General features: G+C 45.9%; 1 protein-coding gene across 1 annotated transcript in view; it reads left to right on the forward strand.

Annotated features, from left to right (window-relative positions):
- adgrb1a (adhesion G protein-coupled receptor B1a) overlaps positions 1-23,457 on the forward strand; it is a gene marked incomplete at its 5' end in the record, with an annotated part of 94,323 nt that overhangs the window by 37,187 nt on the left and 33,679 nt on the right. The window contains 13 exons of the mRNA XM_084052341.1: positions 2,507-2,671; positions 4,715-4,819; positions 6,114-6,281; positions 7,037-7,201; positions 8,886-9,050; positions 9,983-10,147; positions 10,418-10,519; positions 11,279-11,385; positions 12,211-12,405; positions 13,369-13,437; positions 15,237-15,345; positions 16,935-17,078; positions 21,942-22,017. Coding sequence (XP_083908467.1) covers positions 2,507-2,671; positions 4,715-4,819; positions 6,114-6,281; positions 7,037-7,201; positions 8,886-9,050; positions 9,983-10,147; positions 10,418-10,519; positions 11,279-11,385; positions 12,211-12,405; positions 13,369-13,437; positions 15,237-15,345; positions 16,935-17,078; positions 21,942-22,017 — 1,735 coding nt within the window. The remainder of the gene's footprint in view (positions 1-2,506; positions 2,672-4,714; positions 4,820-6,113; positions 6,282-7,036; positions 7,202-8,885; positions 9,051-9,982; positions 10,148-10,417; positions 10,520-11,278; positions 11,386-12,210; positions 12,406-13,368; positions 13,438-15,236; positions 15,346-16,934; positions 17,079-21,941; positions 22,018-23,457) is intronic.

The following is a 23,457-nucleotide window of genomic DNA, read 5'->3' on the forward strand; positions in this document are numbered from 1 at the left end:
TTGAATATTGTGGTCGATTACTGCCTCTGCATGTGCGATCGGTTGACAGGAGCGATCATGGTCGCAGAAACGGACAAATCCAATTTCTTCAGCCGTGAGTAAACAATCTGGCCACAGTTGACCAGTTAGCTGACAACAAGGATATTGACTGTGATCACTGGTGCCTGCTAATTTCATTTCGAACGCAAAAGGAAATCATTTGCAGATTTAGACTTCCTCCATTGGAATGTGTCTCCTCCTATCCACGGGACATGGAGGGAACTCATCATCCTGACATATGCTGAGATTGCATTGCTGTGTGTGTGTGTGTGTGTGTGTGTGTGTGTGTGTGTGTGTGTGTGTGTGTGTGTGTGTGTGTGTGTGTGTGCGTGTGCGTGTGTGTGTGTGTCCATATGGTCATATGTACATATTATCGTTGCTGTCGGGCAGAAACCTCTTATCTCCATAGTCTTTTTGTGTTTTTTCGTAAATTATCGCCCTAATCAATCCTTTTCATATCAAGTTCCATTATTTATTTGGCATTTGAGCCACGGACCACCATTTGATGAGATTTTGACTCTCAGACCCAATACTTTGTTATCGTTGGATTTTTTCCACAATTCCATGCAGTATTGATGATGGTATGATCAACGTTTGCCTGTTATCTCTCCTATGGTATACCATAGGAGAGATAACAGGTAAACGTTGATCGTTATTTAATTAAGTAATGCAGATGTTTAACAATAAATAAATCGACATGTTTTGAGCTTGTAGATCTGCAACTTTTTCTATTTTTGAATTTGAATCCTGAAAAGTAACAGTTTTAGACATATGAGGTTTCCACCCCGACAGATACGACATGTGTACGCGCGTGGCGCCGCTATCTCTCCCTCGTTTTTAACTGTTTGAAGCCCCCACCCTCACATGAAGGAAATTGATTCGTGGAGTAATTAAAAATGTGTGTGTGGATGTCGGCCAAGCTTCATGTTCTATTCATGCAGATTAATACATATTTGTTGTTGCCCGCGGGGCCTGAGAGGCATCTGTCTGTGTGCCATTAAACTTTCATGAGCACACACACAGGACACACACACACACACACACACACACACACACACACACACACACACACACACACACACACACACACACACACACACACACACACACACACACACACACACACACACACACACACAGGACACACAGGACACACAGACACACAAACAGGACACACACACACAAACAGGACACACACAGCGAAGAGGGGAGATAAAGCCATTCACCCCCCTCATATCGCCTCCCATCGTAATGGTAGCACATTAAAGCCCAAATGGCCGGACAGGGATTTTCACGGATGACATCGGCATCCATCACACCTCTGTTTTTAAAAGGCTTGTGCGGCGGATAAAAAGAAAAGAAAAAACTCTGATGTTGTAGACTCACATCTCTCTTTTAATAGGGGTGGGATGGCATTAGTGGGGGGGGGCGGGGTGAACATGTTTTTGTTTACATTATTTAGCGCTTGATGTCTTTGTTTTCATTATTATTGCGGCTTAAGCACACCGAAAGGCAGATGGAGGATTGCGTCTTTAATGTGTTGCAGTGTTGGTTACACAAATACTCAATACCCCAATAGGCCTACTTGAGTCAAAGTATACTTTGATACTCCCGGTCAAATGTTACTCGACTATACGAGTGAAAGTTGCTCTGTCAAATGTGTACTTGAGTTGAAGTACAGGACTACTTGCTTTTAAAAATACTATTCAAAAGTACAAATTAAAAAGCACATTTTATTTTTAATGTCAATGCATTGTTGAGTTGAAATTTGGGGGAAAAAATCAATAATATTGAAAATAGCCGAACTACAGTACAAGCTCACAACGTGTCACAACGTTTGAGTTTGTACTGTAGATCGGCTATTTTCAATCAGCTAGCTTCACTATATTTCAAATACAACATAATTGGTTACCGGATATTCATAATGTACTTTTTCTTTAACTCTTTAACTGCCAGAGTAATAGTGTAATTGTGTCACCCCACTGCCAGCAAAAACAAGTGATTTTACTGTACCTTTGAAAAATCATGGAATATTTTCCGTGATCGCTGTCCTCACGGCGATCGCCTCATTACACGCGCGGGGGTCTCGGGAGTCTGCAAAAATGTTTTTTAGTTGCTCATGGTAATCCGTTGCATGGCTGTGGCCAGTTGAATGTTCCTTGTTTTTTGCCGTAAAGCCAGAGGAACGGAGTTATAGCCATTTTTCCCACAGGACATAGACAGGAAGTAAACAAGCTTTTATTTTTTCAAATGACGTCAATTCCGGGTCTGTTGTCATCTGGCAGTGAAAGCATCATTCATAGGGTAGCGAACAGCGCCATCTGGTGGAAAACCACTGAAAACACAAAACTACAAAAGTACAAATTTGTCTTCAAAATGCAGTGTGAGTGAAAGTCATAGATATCGTAGAAAAAAAAACTAAAAACAATACTCAAACACTGAATGTGTGTATGTGTCTCTCTTGCAGGTGGGTGGAGTGTGTGGGGTGAGTGGGCGGAGTGCAGCAGCGAGTGCGGAGGCGGAGTCCAGACGCGCACGCGTACATGCCGCTCGCCTCCGGAGGATTCGTACCTGTGCGAGGGCGTGTTGGACGAGGGACGGCCCTGCAACCCCCAGCCCTGCTCGGCCACGGGTGAGCTGTCTACATACAGTGGTGGAAAAAGTACTAAATTTTTTTACTTAAGTAAAAGTATCAATACTGCAATGTAGAAATACTTTTACTCTGTTACAAGTAACAGAGTGAAAGCACAAAAGTTTTAGTATCAAAATGTATTTAAAGTACCAAACGTAAAAGTACTCAGAATGTCCCATTTCAACTTTTCAATGGTATAAAAATCCTTTGAAATAGCAGATCTACAAGCTCACAATGCGTTGCATCGCGACTTATTGTGAGCTTGTAGATCTGCTATTTTTAAATGCTGAAATGTATATAAGGCTGAAGTGGTTAATGTATGTTTTGTAATAATAATTAAAATCTAACTTGTAACTAAAGTTTTGAAATAATTGTAGTGGAGTAAAAGTAAAAGTAAAATATTTGCCTCTGAGATGTAGTGGAATAGAAGTAAAAGTATTGCAATTTGTAAATACTCAAGTAAAGTAAAACATACCTCAACATTTTACTTAAGTACAGTACTTGAGTACATGTGCTTAGTTGCTTTCCACCACTGCCTACATACACGCAGCGTTCATAGCAAGCAGCTCCACAAATGGAACCAAATGGACCATTTGGTTGCATTTCGTGAGCTGTGCGTGTTTGTTCGTGTGCTCAATGTTGCCTATTTTGAATGTGTTTACTCGCAACTGTTTAAAGGCATAGTACGTAACTTTGCCCTGTTGTTAGATAACAAAACAATAAATACATACCAGCAGTCATCAGCCACTGGAGTAGTGTGGTGGTGTTTACCTGCAGAAACACATTGCCCTCTCGCTGTGTTTTGGTGTCTTCACCGTTTGTTTTGGGTAGCCGGAAAACATCCCCGGCGTCTACCAAAACAAACAGCGTACAAAATACGTGCTTCTGCGGGTAAACACCACCGCACTATACTCCAGGGGCCGATAACTGCTGGTATAGATGGAAATCATCGATTAAAAACAATATTTATTGTTTTGTTATTTAAACACAGGGCAAAGTTATAGTATGCCTTTAAGCTTGTGTGTGTGTGTGTGTGTGTGTGTGTGTGTGTGTGTGTGTGTGTGTGTGTGTGTGTGTGTGTGTGTGTGTGTGTGTGTGTGTGTGTGTGTGTGTGCGTGCGTGCGTGCGTGCGTGCGTGCGTGCGTGCGTGTGCGTGCGTGTGCGTGCGTGTGCGCGCATGCGTGTGCGCGTGCACGTGTGTGTGTTTGTGCATTATTTCTTACCTCTTTGTTTTGCTTTTTCCACGGATTGTGTGTATTCTCTCATCCACTCGATGTCTCACTCATCTATAAGTCAATGCTTTGACTTAAGGAGTGCATGTTGGAAAGGGGACTTTTGATCGATGAAACCGTAATGAAGTCATGGCTGTTGTCAAGGCCACGCATGCCACCGCGCCTCACGCCATGTCTGCAGAAAAATGGCAAAATAACAGACACGGCTAAGCAAAGAAACCCTGCGTCTGAGGACTGCTCCTAAATTGAAAGCAACATTAATATTGACTGCAGAACCACCTGTAGAGTTTATTCCATTGATTTGTAGCTTTTGTGTGTTCTGTTGTGCGCAGCAGCAGCACAAGGCGCTGTTCTGCCTGAAAAATGCCCCAAACGGGGCAAAATTGTCCTCAAAGTAAAATGTTAATTGTATTTCTTTTTTTTCTCTCGTTGATCTTGCCAGTACAGCCATCTGAAGGTTTTCACGTTCAGATAAGCATCAGTATAGGTTTGTGTTGAAAACACAGAGATGAATACAGTGCAACACACACACACACACACACACACACACACACACACACACACACACACACACACACACACACACACACACACACACACACACACACACACACACACACACACACACACACACACACACCCCACACACACACAGATATAAAAAAAAAGTTCCCAAGTTTGGCTGATGCTGTTCTGGGTGACCCATCACGTCGCGCTTGTTGCCCCGGATTCTATAAAACCCACCTCACCTCAGCACGAGCTATAAGGTTCTAACCCCTCCCCCCTGCTGGCCTTGCCCCACCCCCTTTAGGCAAAGGTCGTCATCTCTCTCGCAGCCAATCGCTTCGCTCGGTGGATGGCCGCAAGCGCGATGACATAGACAAGACGCGTGGCGGACAGCAGACCTCACAGACAGGTAAGACAACGGGACGCAGCGGGATCCCATCATGCATCAGTCACTTTAACGGCAGCTTGGGTGCCCACCACACACACATGCACACACACACGCACACACACACACACAACACACACACAACACACACACACACACACACACACACACACACACACCACACACGCACGTAATATCTCCACTTTTGACCATACTCTCATGCGTGATTTATACTTGGTTGCGTCCTGTGCACCGCAAAATAGCAGAACAATAAACTCACGCAAAGTGTCGTGAACTTGAAGATATGCTACTTTCCGGTGCATAACACAGCCGCACTTAACCTCTTAAACCCCATATGGTTGAGCGGAGATCCCTCAGGGATCTATGCTAGTGTATTTTCAGTTTTCTGTTATTGTGGGGAAAGCTTTCCCTGAAAATAGCCGACCGACGTGTCGCAGCGCGACGGGTTGTAAGCTATTTTCCTGTAAACGCTTTCCCCACAGTACGGGGTGTGCTGGGGTTTAACTGGTTAAAGTATAGATCAGGCTTTCCCAGTATAGACCTGTGTGACACATCCATCAAAATCTCCCAAAAAACGGTGCAGTGCCACAGCCGCCGATGGACTAATTCCAACATGGACCCTGACTTAAACATGGTGAAATTTTGTGACGTCATAACAAGAGATTGTTGCCCTGTCTGTTTACACTATGATGATGTCAAAAAGGAGTCCTCCCCTCCTCTTTGTGAATGCCTCTGGGTAAATAAATACTTAGCGGATCGGTTCCTCACGCCCTGTTCAGTGCCCCTCTTCCTGCAACACCCCGCCAACCCCCCCACCCCCCCAGTGGACAGCCATGACTGCCCAAAACCTTCCCCCTATTGGTCGGCTCAACCGAGCGGGTTCTATACTCAAATGCTGGGCAATCATGGCCGTCGGAGAGAGAGAGAGAGAGACACGATTGACATATCCTCACGACGATGTCAGCGGCATTCGCTTCCACCAGGAAGTCAATGCATGAGGATATGGAATCACAGCGCTCACCCCCCTCCCACCACACACACAACCACCCCAACCCTCCCCCCACCCCACCACCCCCACCCCTTCTAAAATCGGAGAAAGAATGGCAGCACAGAACTTCCCCCCCTCTTTTCGTCCATGCCACTTACCCTTTCCGTTGTTTTGGCCCAAAGGAGGCTGCGTCCTGCATGCTAATTAGTTTCGGCCCTCTCCTCTTCCTCCTCCTCCCTCCTCCCTCCCTCCTTCCTCCCTCTTCCTCCTCCCCTTCCCACCCATCCTTCCACCCATCCTCCTCCCCAGTAGACTCAGCCTCGGGCGAGGAGTGGTCGGCGTGGAGCGTGTGCTCGGCCACCTGTGGGGAGGGCTGGCAGAGTCGCACACGTTTCTGTGTCTCCTCGTCCTACAGCACCCAGTGCAGTGGCCCGCTACGCGAGCAGAGGCCCTGCAACAACTCTGCTGTTTGTCCAGGTAAGCCCGTCCAGCCGAGCTCAATCCCCCCCCCCCTCCCCCCTCCCCCCCGCGGGCCCCATTCTGCCGTGTCCCGACCTACCTGCTCTTGTCCAGCCCCTCTCTTGGCCCATTGCCTCACCCATACAAAGACCCCTTGGCTGCTCCCCTCAGGGTCTTTGCACTTCCACTTTTCTGCCTGGTTCTCTGAGCTGATCTGCAGTCCCACGCCCTGAAGCCAGATTTACATTTAGTTGTGCACCAGTGTGTCGCGCAATGAAAATAGCAAATCTACAAGCTTGTGAACTTGTAGATCTGCTATTTTTGTGTGCGTGACACGGTGTGCATCGAGGTATATCAAGCCCTTTAAGCCCCCAGCTTACAGAGAGGGCTTTGACTACAGATCAGGAGGAGCCCTGAATATAATGACCAGACTTCACAATGTGCTCAGGCTCCTTCTGCATTCAGGCCGGCAGGCAGGCAGGCAGGCAGGTAGGGAGGTAGGGAGACGACTCTCACCTCACAGATAGAAAACACTACCGCAGGACTGGATTGACACCGATGATCCCTGTAAAACCTGCTGAGCCCATCGACGCAGTAAACGATCGCTGAGAACATGATCCTCTGTCTCATAGGTTTGTATCGTGATTATCTGGTCATGTATGCTAGTGCTGTGGAGTTTTCGCTCTGCGTGTGTGTGTGTGTGATGTGTGAGTTGTAAGGGGGCGTCTGCGTCTTTCCCTCTATAAATCATACCCTAGCCGCTCTGATTGCAGTGCACGGCGCTTGGGACGAATGGTCACCCTGGAGCTTGTGCTCGTCGACCTGTGGCCGGGGTTACAGGGACCGCACGCGCACCTGCAAGCCCCCTCAGTTCGGGGGGGACCCCTGCGTGGGGCCCGAGAAGCAGACCAAGTTCTGTAACATCGCCGTCTGCCCAGGTAAGGAAAACACTCCTTGCTTAGAAGCAATGCTATCTCCTTGCTGAACAGGACAGGGGAGCAACCCCCCCCTCCCCACAAAGGAAAAACCTGAATAAACGAGAGGCGAAACCTAACAAGTGGCAAATGCTGCCAGACATACAGTTGTACTGCATTATACAATTGAGCAATTAACACCGTATTATGATCTGTGGCGTGTATAGAAATGCTGAGCAGGCCCAGTTGACCTCGATTTTGGATCGATGTTTGAAGAGGAAAAAAGATCTGAAGTGATAGAGGAGGGTTCATTATTGGGGCACAGATGGCAGGAGCTTCAGTTATAAAGAGATCAGGGACAGAGATCAGTGAATAGGTTTGGAAATTGTGGTTGAAAAGCACGCTGTGTATGGGGAAACATAGAAAAAAACTGAAGATCAACTCTTTCTCAGGTGACTGAGAATGCCAATGGCAAGACGTGATCAGACTCCCAGAAAGAAACAGTCCATCAACAATTACATCGAAAGGGATGTTATTGTCGGGTTGCAGTGCATAAACTTCTCCTGTGGCATAATCATGTTTTATTGTTCATTAATGTACATACACTCTACCCGGCCAAATAAACAACTGAAGTAATCTTGAGTCAATACTTGACCCTAGCAGTGAGGGGCTCTGTTATGCTGTGGGCGGCATTTTCCTTTTTACAAAGAAGAACTTTGTATTATATTGCAGTGACCCTTCTCTCAAGGGGACAAGTGTACCCAAACCATGGCTGGAAAATGCCCCCATACAGCATAAGAGCCACTGGACTGTAGTGGTCAATCATCCAGGCCTGTAGTGCTCTCTTGGTGTCTTTTGTTACTGAAGCTCTTGCCATCCGTGCCACGACAATGACAGTAACTTAGATCTTCTTGGAAAATTCTATTTGCCTGGGGAAGACAAGTTTGGTTGAAGCCTCTATCTCTCCCTGCTGTTATTCTTTTGGTCTATGACAGCAATCACATTCCCCCCTCCAGGATGAATACAGTCTTAAGAAAAATAATAAAGTTCTAAGGCACTCCTCTGTCAAAAAAAAAGAAAAAAGAAAAACTGTTGAAAAGCATTTAAATCAAAGGTGGGTTACAGCCCACGCATAGTGGCACAAAAAGCCTTCTTCAGGGTGTGTAACCCAGCTCTTGTTTTAATGTCTCACCCCCAAAAGGCAAATTGTGACTTATTGACTAAACGTCAACATGTGACTTGAAGGTAAATACGATTTTTCGGGACTTACGCACTCCAGAAATGCGGAAGTCCAGTTCTCAGCGTTTTTGACAGTAAAAATAAGCTTGAGTCACGGGAGGCACCGCCGAGCGAGCTTAGACGAGCGAGTCGCTGTGCCGAACATTGCGAAGTCCGCTTGAGCAGACTCATGTCCAGATAGAGTCAGAATCGTAAATCGTATATTCCCCAAAAGTCAACGTGTGACTTTTTTGCCCCCCCCTTCAAGTCACATTTGTCCCAAAAAGTCACAATATGCCCTTGTCTTGTTTCACCATAAAACCTTTTTGCCAGAAGACTGCCTTTGATCTTTTTTTTCTCCTTCTTTTGTTGAGAACACCTTCATCACACCATTATTTGGACTTCCGAGCCCTCCCGTCTATAGTTTCCTGATTAATAAAGACTTATCTTGTGCTGTGTTGATCTCGTCTTCCGTGGCCTGCTCTCACAGTGGACGGCGTGTGGAACCTGTGGTCCAGCTGGAGCTCGTGCTCGGCATCCTGCTCAAATGGCACCATGAAGAGAACGCGGGAGTGCAACGGGCCCTCCTACGGCGGGGAGGAGTGCGGGGGGCCCTGGGAGGAGACGGTCGACTGCTTCCTCGGAGACTGTCCCGGTACGCTTGACAGGAGGAGTGACCGCAATAGAGGAGAGAGAGAGAGAGAGAGAGAGAGAGAGAGAGGAGTTCTTTGTCATGTTAACGTATAAATGCCTTTTATACTGATTCTGAGTGTCATCTTTACTCTTGAGAATGTAAAAATTGACACAATGTTGAATTAACACATGTTAATGTGTTAAAATGTGCTGTGTTAATTGAACTGAGAGAGTTTTACAAATGGAACCAAATGGATCTGTAAGGGTCCATAGAACTAAGGGTCCATTTAGTTCTATTACGATCGCTCGTTCACACCAAGCACTATAACTATAACTGTAAAGATCGCTTTAAAAATCATTTTAATTCAAGTGTAGTATGGCAGAGTTCAGCTCACTATAACAAGGCAGCAGTGAACAATCTAGATGTAGTTACAGTTATAGTGCTGGTGAGAATGGCCCTTATGACAGGGGTCTTTTGGTTGCGTCGTTTTTCAGGCCAAGGACCCCTTAGCTGAGAAAGAGATGAAGCAGGGACCCCCCACCACATAAACTTTTTCATAGATTTCATCGATAGCTTTATAGAATTGTTTGACACACATTCACTTTTCTATGTTGGATTCATGCTAATGTGTATTTTCAGACCTTTTAAACACTCAATATTTAGTCAACTTGACCATTGGCTTTGTACTTGGTCAGCTCTTTTCCCCCCTACACCAACTCTCCGAAAATAGCCGATCTACAAGCTCACAACGCCTCACGTTGCGAGGCGTTGTAAGCTTGTAGATCGGCTATTTTCGGCCAATGTCCTCCATCACACAAAGATTTGTCGGACCCCCCGTGGTAACTCTGAGGACCCCCTAGGGGTCCCGGCCCCTCTGTTATACCCTGTATACCCCTGTCTTACAGAATGTGTTTGTGTGTACGTGCGTGCGTTTGTGTGTGTGTGTGTGTCAGTGGATGGCAAGTGGCAGCCTTGGACGCCGTGGGTGGGCTGTACAAAGACGTGTGGCGGGGGCACGCAGCAGAGACAGAGGGTTTGCTTTGGGCCGTTCTTTGGAGGTCAGGTCTGTCCCGGGGATCGAGAGGAGGTCCGAAGCTGCAACGAAAAGAGATGTCCAGGTCAGCAGTGAATGGGAATTACACATTCATTCTTCTATGTAGCAACAAAAGTGCGACACTCTGTGCCTCGCTATGAGCTTTTATATCTGCTATTTTTGAATAGCCAAACAAATCTAAAATGACACAGATGCCTTCCCGGTCTTAATGGGTTAATTCAAATAAAACTGGATGAATAAATGAAGAACAAACAGTGTTTGTAACTAGAGGTCCTTTTCACTATATATTCTCAAGTTTAAAAACAACTTGTATGACCTTATCATTATGCTGCAGAACCTCATGAGATTTGTGGGGAGGACAACTTCTCCAACGTGGTGTGGAAGATGACTCCTGCTGGTGACACCGCGGCGGTGCGCTGCCCCCCCAACGCTATGGGTGAGCTCATACCCCCCCAGTTCTGTCTGCTGCCTGTGATCCATGCTTTGCCCCCAGGAATCATTCAAAACACACTGAGCCCCCCCATGGCTTCTTACTGTGGGAGACGTCAGGCTACAGTGAATCCACAAACTTCAGTGATGCTGAACCTGCAGGCTACATCTTGTCGTGGTCGGGCAGAAACCTCATATCTCTATATTTCAACTTTTGATGTTTTTTTTTTGTTTTTTTTCCGTAAATCAATGCCACCATATACTTCATTGTACAAGAGTGTCACTCAAAAGTAGAGGAAATAGCTGATTGACAAGCTCACAACATGTCACATTGCGACACGTTATGAGCTTGTGGATCAGCATTTTTTGTTATTAAATAGGGCTAAATAGTATACTTTTGCTATTAAATATGTATTAGCAATATCTTGTGACTAATAATAACTAAACATGGATCCATTGCATTTACATTTCCTGAAATGTAAGTTTTGGAAATGCATACAAGGTTATCGCCTGACAGCAACGATAATGTTATGACTAAACAGATATCTGCATATGAATGCGTGTTGTGTGTTGTGTGGTGTTCTGGTTTTCGTTTGTAGAAAATGTCTTCTGCAATTCTGCTATTTAGTTTCCTGTTTTCCTTTATATTCAGATTTTAGTTTGTGTTTTTATCCACGCTGTTGAGGATGGTCAAAGTGAATGCGACTGTCTTGGATGTTGCAGGTGTATACAGTATGTTGCATCATGTAACCTTTCTGCATTACAGGCCTCATTTTGCGCCGCTGCACCCTGGATGATGAGGGCATCGCCTACTGGGAGAACCCCACCTATATGAAATGCATCTCCAATGATTACCGTAGCATCCAAACTCTGGTGAGCATGGAGATGTTAGTTGTCGCCTCACCTTGCAGTGTCATTATCAGGTTAATCAAATCTATCAAATTTATCTGATTTAATGCTGCTTTTTTTGGCCATCCCCTGGCCCAATCTGCTGTTGGACAGCAGATTAGAAGCCTAAAACTGTGTAATTTATATCTGGTTAATCTAATCCATATGTTCCCAAACTTTTCTGGATCAGAGCCCACTTGAAAATATAGTGAACATAGTTTACTTTAAATCGGCAGTAAGTAAGTCTTTTTTCCCTGCTCTTCTATTGAGACATTTAGATCAAAGGTCATGTCTCACCTAGACACATGATCTGAATTTATCCCCTAAGCAAGCAGGCAGGCTCTATTAAAAGCCTCCCACTGGCCAGCCGGGGCGCCTGATGGAGGGGAAAGGAACTGGTTGGAATAATGTGTTCCTTCCACCCGCTATGTCCAACCAGGGAAACTCCCCCCTGTCAGGTGACAAGAAGGTCAGTTGGCTCTCATGCATTGAAGGAGGCATGAGCTCGGCCCTGGCCTCCCTAGGTTGGCAGAGGGAAGGTACAGTAGTGCCTAGGATTACATAGACAATTGGCACTGGGTGTAAAAAATGGGGTTACAAAATCGTGGGATAAAAAATCGAGACAAATTAAATAAAAAAGCTCTATTCAAAATGTCACACTTGCACAGGAAACCGGGTTCAAATCTGAGGTAGAAGAGGAACGTTTCTCAAGGTTTTAAAGAAAATCATCACCAAAACCTGACTTGCAGCAAAATTGATCATACTGTAATGTGTCTAATTGAAATAACAGAACCTGTTTTCTCTGCCCAGACGCGGGAGCACCTGTCGAAGGCGCAGCGTGGCCTTGTGGGAGACGGAGTATCCGAGGTGATGACCAAACTGAGGGAGACGTCCAGCGACGGGACCAGCTACAGCGGAGACCTCCTGGCTATAGTGGACGTACTGAAGAACATGACGGAGATCTTTAGGAGGGCCTACTACAGCCCCAGCAGCACAGACATGAGGGTGAGTGGGATGAATGTGGCTTGCAGAGGGCCAGCTATACATGTAGCCTACTGTATACAAGCTGGCCTGTTGGAGTAGCTATGTTTCTTGTAGCTTTACAGTGATAAATGATTCTTTATTAGGGTCTGATATAGGGCTGAATATCGTTGCCGTCGGGGCATAAACCTCGTATCGGTATATTTCAACTTGCCCTACTTGATCTACAAGCTCACATGATGTGACGCGCAATGCAAGCTTGTAGTTTAAGTGTGTCTCTGAGGGTTTTATAAATATTGAACCAATTACAAGTATGAACAGCTTGTGACTAAATATTAGGTTTTTTTTACCTTTCCAAGAAAGTAACAGTTTTGGACAGCGACAATATTATGGGGATTACAGTACCTTGAATCTGCCGTCCAGATATTATTTGAATGATTAAAATGTTATTCTAACCAATCTGTATGGTAGACAGAGTATGTTAACACAATACAACTAGTGCATCTGCAGTGGTTGGAGGTTACTAGTAGTACTGCCTGAAGCTCATGAGGGCAATATTTCCCATGGCAAAGTGGGGGATTTCCACTTGGAAGAGCGGAAGAAGTTTGCGCTCCCAGAGACCCCAGTTCGAATCCTGCGTAGAACATAAAACTTACGTACTGCAGCTTTATTAACAAAAACGATTTTGAATTATATTCATAAGAAACACAGCTGTAGCCTAAAGGCATGAAGCATTTATTTTAATGAGCAGTGTGTCGGATATGAAGCAATTGTTGCTTGTTGACTCTAGGATGGTATCAATTCCTACTTCATTATTTTCTCATCAAGTGTGTGTGTGTGTGTGTGTGTGTGTGTGTGTGTGTGTGTGTGTGTGTGTGTGTGTGTGTGTGTGTGTGTGTGTGTGTGTGTGTGTGTGTGTGTGTGTGTGTGTGTGTGTGTGTGTGTGTGTGTGTGTGTGTGTGTGTGCGCGCGTGTGTTTCCTTACAGAATTTTGTCCAATCCGTCAGTAACCTGCTGATGGAGGAAAACAGGGAGAGATGGGAGGAAGCACAGCTGGTAAGTGTCACACCATCCCGTTAAAATAGCCGATCTACAAGCTCACACAACGCGTTGCAATGTGACGTGTTGTGAGCTTGTAGATCAGCTATTCTTGCTCATTTGAAATAGGGCTTCAATTGTTCATTCATAATGTATGTTGGTATGATTGGGTCCCGGACGGTGAGACACAACATTTCTCTTTTGGATCTGGAGCAGAGATGGTTTGGGAACCCCTGCTTTAGTAGTCATTATTTACTACAAGCTCCTCTAGTTTAAGTTGAACACACGCAACAAGCAACACTCCCCAAAATGCATATTATGACTTCTTGGGACGAAACACACGGACACGCACACGCACACGCACACCCACACGCACACGCGCACACGCACACGCACACGCACACGCACACGCACACGCACACGCACACGCACACACACACACACACACAGGGCTCAAGGGCAGTGCTACCGTAGCTGAGGCTGATGAGTAATGGAGCAAATGCAGACACCCACTGCTGTTTATCTGCATACATCCATCCATCCACCCATCCATCCACCCATCCATCCACCCACCCATCCATCCATCCATCCATCCATCCGTCTGTCCGTCCGTCCGTCCACCCATTCATCCCTCATCATCAGGGTGCGGCAGTGGCACAGGGGTATAGTGACAGGTAGAGCGGCAGGATGGGAACCGCGAGGTTCCCAGTTCGATCCCAGGCTCCCCCAGAGTTAATGTGCTCAAGTGTCCTTGAGCAAGGCTCTGAACCCCTAATTGCTCCCGTTGAGCAGGTTGGTGCCTTGCATGGTTTCCTCTGCCATCGGTCTATGAACGTGTGCGTGAATGGGTGAATGTAATGCTCACTCATTGTAAAGCGCTTTGGATAAAAGCGCTATATAAATGCACCATTTATCATCCAAGTCTGCTTTTCTCAGGAGAGTGCGTCACCATTGCTGACAATAGAGTATATACCGTAGACCATTGGTTCTCAAAGTGGGGCCCGAGGGGTCCTTGAGGGAGTTCCAGGGGGTCCATAAGCCTAATGCATGTCAAACTGGCGGTCCTTGAAATTAAAATGGTTGAAAATCACTGCTAGCGCCGTAAAAATCTTCTTTTATGGGGGGTCCCTGGCATATCTTTTCAAATGGGGGTCCGCAGGCTAATAAAGGTCAATTTGGGGGTCCTTGACATGAAAAAGTTTGAGAACCACTGCCGTAGACATGCAGGCATCAGAGCAACGAGCAACGAGCAAGTGAAACATTGCCGGTGGTACAACATGGTAAACAGTTATTTCCAATGAAAGGAGTGATATTCAAAGAAAATGTGCAAAAAGCAAACGATAATGTCTGCCATTTGACTGACTTGGTTAGGATGGAAGACAAAGCCCCACAGCAGTGTGACATAGCATCGGAAATGGGGACGTCGAAGCGTGGGACAGTTCACTAATATTTGCCAGAAATGACAAAAGAACTTGTGTGCGTGTGACTGTGTGTGTTCACTGATGTATGTACAGTATGTGTGTGTTTGGTCTGGCCAAAGTGAATAATTAATCATTTTCTACCTCTCCTTCTCTCTCTCTCTCTCTCTCTCTCTCTCTCTGTCTCGCTCTCTCTCGTTTGTTTGTTTGTTTGTCTTTGTCTTCGTCTATTTCTGGCTCTGCCTGTTCATCCCCGTCTGTGTCTCTATCCCTCTCTTGTCATCTCTCCGTCTGTCTGTCCGTCTGTCTGTCTGTCTGTCTGTCTCCCGCCCGCTCTCTCTTTGCCTGTGAACCCGCTCTCTCTGTACTCTCTCTCTCCTCTGTATCTCTGTCACTCAGCTGGGGCCGAACATCAAGGAGCTGTTCCGTCTGCTGGAAGACTTTGTAGATGTCATCGGCCTGAGGATGAAGGACTTCCAGGACATGTACGAGGTCACAGAGAACTTAGGTCAGCCATTACCCCCAGGCAGCAGGGATAGCAACATTGATAGTGACTATTATTCTCCCCCCGTGTTCAAAGAAACGGCAACATATAGTATTGCTGTTGTTGTTGTAGTTTTTTTTCCCAGTGCAATACTGCAACTAGCTATTTTCTTCAAAACGGCTCAGAGACACAACGAAACATCGACACTGGCAGGAGATAAATGCTGGATTATTGGAGAAGTGCCCGGCGGCGCCGCATGGGACTTCCGACTTTCAGAGAAAACCGATCCTGTATCCGTGCTATATTTATCTCCCAATATCTATCTTGAGACAGCAAAGATAGGCCAAATATTACAGCACGCACACGTGTGTGTGTGTGTGTGTGTGTGTGTGTGTGTGTGTGTGCGTGCGTGTGCGTGTGCACACGTGTGTGTGTGTGTGTGTGTGTGTGTGTGTGTGTGTGTGTGTGTGTGTGTGTGTGTGTGTGTGTGTGTGTGCGGTAATGTTTGGCCTAACTTTGCTGTCTCTAGATATTGGGAGATAAATATAACACGGTACAGGATCGGTTTTCTCAGAAAGTTGGAAGTGTGTGTGTATAAGTCTCGTGGGAGCTTAAATCCACATTCTGAGTCTCGTCGGCTGCAGTCTATTTCCCAGCATCAAACTAGTCACTGCTGCCCTCCGTGACCCACACGGCGGGAGAGACCGCAGCAGCACCAGAGCCATTGAGTCGGAGGCCGGTTTAGCATCCAGGGAGTTTGTGTGGGAACCGGGGCCAGATGAGAGGTCCTGTTTATAGCGGCGCCACCTCGCTGTTTTGCAGCCAAGCAGTCGCCCACGCCACCGACATTTGTCCCGTGGCTACTGACCCGACCCCCCTGAGTCCCACGCACACCTCGCTCACTGTAAACAAAGCCGCCAGCCATACCCGGCCATGTTCTCATCTCCAACTCCCTCCTAGCGTAGGTAATTGCAGCTAAACGAGAAGAGGTGAGGTGTGTTTCAAAAGGGTCACAGTAAAATCCTGAGGGTTAATGTAACTTTGAGAGTGTACATTACAAATGTGTTTTGGCCATGAGAAAAAAATACAACAACAACAAAAGAATGTTCAGTAATACCACTTCTATGCTAATGACCAATATGTATGAAGTTTAACTACTGTACTAGTCCCTCTTGTCTTTTTTTGGGCACATCCTACAAACCATTGACAATTACATTTATTGAATCATATTGTTAATTTTTATATAAATTTACTAATGTAAAGTTGCCCACAAAGTGACCCGCTGTGAGCTTGTATCTGCTATGTTTGAATAGCCAACAGATAAATGGAGGAAGTGATTAAAATGATTGTGATGCTATGTCAGCATACTTTTGCTGGGGACCCCCCTTACAAAGCTATTATCAGCTGTTCAAATGGTATAGGTTGTATATACTGTAGGTTTAACATGATTTTAAACAGATTTTGATTTTGAAGCCCCCTGGAACGCCTCAATGACCCCCCCACTTGTCTCTCCGGAACCCCACTTTGAGAAGCACTGTGTTATCTCACCTGCTGATGGGGTATGTCTGTCTGTCTGTGTGTCTTTCTGTCCTGTCTCTCTGTTTGGGTTATAGTTCTGAGCATCCACAAGCGGCCGGTGGCAGGTAACGCTGACATCAACTTCCCCTTGAAGGGCTGGAGGGGGATGGTGGACTGGGCCCGCATCTCCGAGGACAGGGTCACAGTGTCCAAGAACGTCCTCTCCACTGGCACGCCAGGTAAGAACCTACAACAACAACAAGGGACCCTAGAAAACACTGTTTCACACCTTAGGGGTCGGATCTGGAACTGGAGGAACCGGAGGAACCGGATCAAATATTTAGGTCACATTTTGGAACCGTTTTCCTGAAACCAGGTTTTATCACACTGTCAGAGCTCGTTATGTGGACTTCACATCACAGATAAATATTGTCTACTTTCAACTTTATTTGCCAATACCGATATTGACCGATAACTGCAAATATCGGCCGATACCGATATGTGGCATATATCTGTGCATCCCTATGTAGTATACTTTACACACATGCGGATAACACATGAAAATTGTTTTCAAATGTTGTAAAGAAAGCTAATAAGAACTTTCAAAGTGGTGTTCCTATTTGTGTGTGTCTTTTATGCCTTTATTGATAGAACAGTGTAGTCTGACAGGAAATGGGGAGTGACATGCAGCAAAGGCTGTCGGGATCGGGACTCGAACTCGCGACGCACTGCCAGGCCACTTTGGAGCCTAGGTGCCTGGACCGCTACGCCAGGGGTCCAGGCCTTTGGGCATGTCATTTTAGGCAAAAAGAAAAGTTCAAAAATTAACTACAAGCTGACAACGCATCACATCGCAACACATTATGTGGTTAAAGATCAGTTATTTTCATGGTGTGTGACACCATTACTGCATAAAATTGGGCTTCAATGGTTAAACCCCTAAAAAACTTGAGAACTATCCGGTAACTGTCCTCCAAGAGCAGTTTAGTAAGTATGTAAACAGCTAGCATTGCGAACTACCAACTAATTTCCAAGTGACACAGTGCTTAGTGCATAGTGAACAACTCACTAACTCTCTAAACATCTCAGAACTAATTACTGACTGTCAGCAGTTTCTATTTACCAACTGCAAACGCCTTGAAAACACTAAGTAAACAGCTCCAGTTAATTGTAATGAGTCAGACCCTCATTATATTTGCTCAACATAGAGTGCGAGGCTGACTCTAGCTGGAGTTGAGTGGGAACTCTCCGAGTGCCACAGAACTGAAGCTGAAGGGTTTCATTGTTCAGAGCCAAAAAGGATTGTTTGGCACCAGGGGGGGGGGGGGGGTGGCGGGATCTGGGTCGTTAGCGACCTTTTCACCGTTCGCATGCTAACGAGGCCGTCACTCCTAATCAGGAGTCAACAGGAGCCAATCAGGAGCAATTAGAGGTAATTTCCTCCCCAGCTGGGAGATGTGTCTCCGTGGCTGCGGCCGCCGACATCAGCAGCCAGTCATGCCTCCGCACCTGACATGTGCAGCGTGTATGAGCTTCGCAGGTTGCCAAAGTGTCTCTCTCCGACGGCCTGTTTGCTCTGATTGATAATGTACGGTTTGCCGCTGGCACCCTCTGCGAGACCTTTTGGAGCGGTGAGGTAGAAGCTCATGCATGATGAGCAAACGTACCGAGGCGGCGGCGGCGGCGGCTCTCTCTCGCCTGCCTGCCCACGGGCGAGTTGAGGAGGAGAAATTCTGACAAGCAGACAAACGAACAAACAAACACAGCATTAAACCAGATAGACAAACTCTGGGGGTGAATATGATGTGAAGTAATGCGCACAATTACAAAAATGCACCGTAGCAACAGACAAACACTCTGAGACATCCAGTGTCAGACACGCTTATGTGGGGAAAAAAGAGCACATACACATGTAAGTGCACATGATCACACGTGTAAAAAAAAAGATATGTGAACCTGATTCACTGTGTAGGCAGTAAAGTAAGAAAATGAAAATGAAATTGAATATCCCTTCAGTGTCTCTCTCTCTAGCTTTGCTATTCACGATCTGGCTGAGCATATCGTTGCTGTCAGGTGGAAATCATGTATCCATATATTTCATTTCATTCTTTTAACGTTTGTTTCCGTAAATGAATGCCGTACTTCGTCGTCCAATGTGCAAAAGTAACAAAAAGATTGTCGATCTAGAAGCTCACAACGCGTCGTATCGCAACTTGCTTGTAGGTCAGCGGGTTTTATTACTGAAAAGTATTGACAGGAACTTGTGACTAAAATAATAACTGCATCGGATTCATTGGAATACAGGATCTTTTTTTTCCCCATTAACTAAAAAGTAACATTTTTTTCGACATACAAGGTTTCCACCCGACAACAACGATATTGTGGGAGGGGTGGGAATAGTTGACGAGCAGGACATACTTTCCTCCAAATCATGCGTGTCTCGGTCCGTTCCCCACCGATGCCCATGGGAGCTCAGCTGCAACCTGGAGGCAATATCGCCTGCGTGGCGCTGAGAGCTCCCAGGCTGCCACAGAGCATGGCAGAGCATGGGCGATCTGGATGGCTTCAGATGGCGTGGCAGATGGGGTCTGGGCTGTGAGGCCTCTGACACTGATTGCAGCAGGATGAAAACAGTGGCGAAAGAAGTATATTGGCATGAAAATATACTTAAAGTACCAAAAGTAAAAGCACTCATTATGCAGAATGTCCCGTTTCACAAGTTATCATTATGTCTAACATTTATTTTAAAAAATCTTAAAATAGCATATCTACAAGCACACAACACGTCGTATCGCGACATGTTGTGAGCTTGTAGACCAGCTATTTTCATATAGTCAAAGTTTGAATAGGGCTGAAGTGGTTATAATGTATGTTTTTTGTAATAATAATCTAAATCTTCAAAGTAACTAGAGTTTTTAAATAAGTAGTGGAGTAAAAGTGCAATATTTGTCTCTGAGATGTAGTGGAGTAGAAGTGAAAGTGTAGAACATTGGAAATACTCTAGTGAAGTAAAAGTACCTCAAAATTACAAGTACAGTTCTTGAGTAAATGTAGTTCCAGTGGTGGAAGAAGTATACTCCCATTTTGGATTAACCACTAAAACCCTCTCTAGTCTTACAGTGAAAACGGACTTGAGTTACAACTGTACTCGCACTGCTTTTTTCCATCCACAACAAATATCTCTGTCAAATAAATGTAGTGGAGCAAAACAAAACATTTGCCTCTGAGATGTGGTGGAGTAGAAGTATATAGCCTACAGTAAGTATCAAGAAATTGAAATACTCAAGTAAAGTCAAAGCATCTTGAAATTGTACTTGAGGAAATGTACTTACAGTGTATAGTTACTTCTACACCACTGTGAGAAAGAGAGCCTTGCTTCGCTCCGGGGCCCCCAGCACCCCCTGGACCCCCCCAGCCTCCCCACTTTACTCTCCCGCAGAGTAGCTTTGACAAAGATGTTGGACTTTCCTCTCATGTCAGTGACGTGGTGTGATGTCTCTCTGTCACTGCTGGATGGAAGGTGTTGAAGGGGCATAAGGCCTGTGCGTGTGTGTGTGTGTGTGTGTGTGTGTGTGTGTGTGTGTGTGTGTGTGCGTGCGTGCGTGTGTGCGTGTGTGCGTGCGTGTGTCGTGCATATAATGCAAAGTGCATGAGCAACACATTTGGTTACACTGCAAGTTTCTAATCTAATGCATTCAACTTTAATGTCTTTGCGTGGGACACACAAACAGCACAACAAGAGCAGTATAGAGGGCTTTACTTGTGCATGTATGTTTATGGATTTGCACGCTGTGTGCATTTGCGTGTCAGCATGTGTGTGTGTGTGTGTGTGTGTGTGTGTGTGTGTGTGTGTGTGTGTGTGTGTGTGTTTGAGTTTGCACCAGATACTAGCTAGTTTTGCTTTGAACTTTTAATGTGTTTGCGTATGAGTGGTTTGCAGCATGCGTGCTTTGAATGCGAGCTCATGTGCCGCGTATAAATGTATGTATGTTTTTTGCACATGTACAGGCGTGCAGTCGTTCATCATGCCTGTCTGCATAAGTTATTTTGTTTGCGTGCATGTGTGGTATAATACAGTAAGTGTGCCTATACAGTACATGTATGTGTGCATGTATAATTCTCATGGATGTGTGTGCGTGTGTGAACGGACAGCGTTTATAGTTGGCTAGTCATGTGGGCCAGCAGCTCCAGTGTAAAATAGCTCTTGGGAGGCGCCCTGGTGGCTCACCTCGTGTATATAGAGCACATACAACCATCAAGGCTCAGTCCTTGCCGCAGCCGACCCAGGTTCAAATCTGACCTGAGGCCCTTCGCTTCATACACCCCCTGCCCCCCCCCCCCTCCCCCATCTCTCTCTCCTACCATTTCCTGTCGCACTCCACTGTCGCTATATTGAATACAGGCTTCAAAATGGCCAAAAGAGTAACTCTAAGGGATAGTTCACTCCAAAAAAATACTTTTTTCCTATCGATTAGTCACCCCATGAAGACTTGAATTCATGGATATTTTTTTGTTTTTGTCGCATTCCTAAGCCAATGATTTGATGACCAGCGGACTGGTAGACAGCGGTTCCGGTTGGAGACACAAAGGAGACTCTTTGTGACTCCTACCGGAACCGCTGCCGGTCATCAAATTATTGGCTTATAGGAATGCAAACAAAAAATCCATGAATTCACGATTAGTCTCCACAGGGTGACTAATCGATAGGAAAAAAAGCCATTTTGGGGGTGAACAACTATCCCTTTAAGTGGTTAGAACAAAAATGGCTGTTGGGATGTGTTGCCTTCTTTCATTGTAGGCTATAGGCTATGGCAATTCGTGGGGCCTTGGCATGGACCGCCGGTCGGTGCATTCCGTCCCCCCCGCATCAGTTAGAATGTGTAGTCTAGCGACTTGGAACCCATGCTCAGCTCACAACTCACACCCCCGCCGTGCAGTATCTCTCAATCAGCGCAGCCATCCTTGATCTCACTCCTTTGCTCTGTCTCCTTTGTGTGTGTGTGTGTGTGTGTGTGTGTGTGTGTGTGTGTGTGTGTGTGTGTGTGTGTGTGTGTGTGTCTGTGTGTGTCTGTGTGTGTCTGTGTGTACATGTGCTGTCACAGATTTAGACGACGCCTCCACGTTTGTGACTGGCATCGTCCTCTACAGGAACCTGGGCAGCATCCTGTCTCTACAGAGGTAAGGCTGCACGGCACGGCTCTCCTCCTCTCATGCCATACAATGCCGCAAGACTCCAGACTTTTTCTTTGGCTGTCACACTGAAACATTCATGGCGACACTGAAACAGGCATTTGACACAGAAGTGACAGCAGCCCTGGCGGCGTAGCGGGTTTCCGCGAGCATCATGCGTTGCCTTTGATCTCCCTCGAGGGAGAAAGGGGATTTCATGTGAGGAGGAGGGGGGAATTCAGGCGTTTTCAGAAAGATTAACATACATTTTGTTATGCAGCTGTGTTTGTTTGACAGTATGTGTGTGGCATTGTGGGATTGTAGCGCGTGGGTTTGCACCATGTGTGCGTTTTGCTCATGGGTGCGTGGGTGCATGTGTGACTGGGGGTGCATACTACGGGCATCTCTGTACATGTGTGCTTCTGTATGTAGTGATCTATTTGTTTTGGTCGTGTCGCTTTGATTCCTGCAGTGAAGATCTCTCCATTATGGTAATGTTGACTGCATAATGATATGGGAACATGTGTAAGGATAAGGAAGCACTGAAGAGCAAAGCAGAATCCCGCTCCACTCCTCCCACGTACTTGTTTCTAGAAAACGGATGCATTCTGTGCAGAAGTGAATTATGTCTTTTGTCTCTCTCTCCACATGGCTTGGCTCCTCTTAATATTCCTGTTTGTTAGCCGCCCCAGACACCCACTGTACTCCCCCAACCTCCCTCCATCCTCTGCATCTGATTTTGTTCTTCGCGGAAATGGGATGAGTTTGAGGCAAGAGACTGGGTGACACAAGTGCTTAAGTTGACTGATTGCGTTTTGAGTTTGGCGAGGGGAGATGTTGCATACACGATACAGTGTGTATCTGAGGAGCAGGGGAGCAAACTACTGTCTGCGGGCTATGAAACATGTCTGGCCGCCTGTACGTTTTTGAGGGTATTGTCAGTGATTCCAGCTGCAATTTATTTTTGGCCTGATGTGGCCTCATTCAGTATGATTGATGCCCCCATGAAAGCCAGATATTGCAATGCATACTAAAACGGGGGAGGGGAGAATGTGGACACATCAAAATATTATAGGGAAATAAAAGTCAAGATGGGTGGAAAATAATGTGTACTGCCTCAGATGTAAGACCATGTCCGGGGGGGGGGTTGGGAAGTTTCAGAGTGTTTAGCTTCTATAAATAGATTGGGGTGTCAGTTAGAAAGAAAATTGTGTTTTCTTTTTGGGAGCAATGAAGTGTTGTGTTTTTATTTTCATCTCCATTCACATTCCTTGGTCTCTGGACACACAGTCTACAGTTTCTGACGTCACTGTTTGCAGTCAAAATATTTAACCAGCCAATTAGTCACACAACTCAAGCTTCAAAATGGATTATGATTGGGTGAGATGATCAAATCCTCAGATGCCACGCGCCTCCTTGAAAGGGAATTGACTCGCCAGACTTGGGTGT

Source organism: Gymnoscopelus microlampas (genome assembly GCF_963454915.1).
Source record: "Gymnoscopelus microlampas genome assembly, chromosome: 3".
NCBI classification, from domain to species: Eukaryota; Metazoa; Chordata; class Actinopteri; order Myctophiformes; family Myctophidae; genus Gymnoscopelus; species Gymnoscopelus microlampas.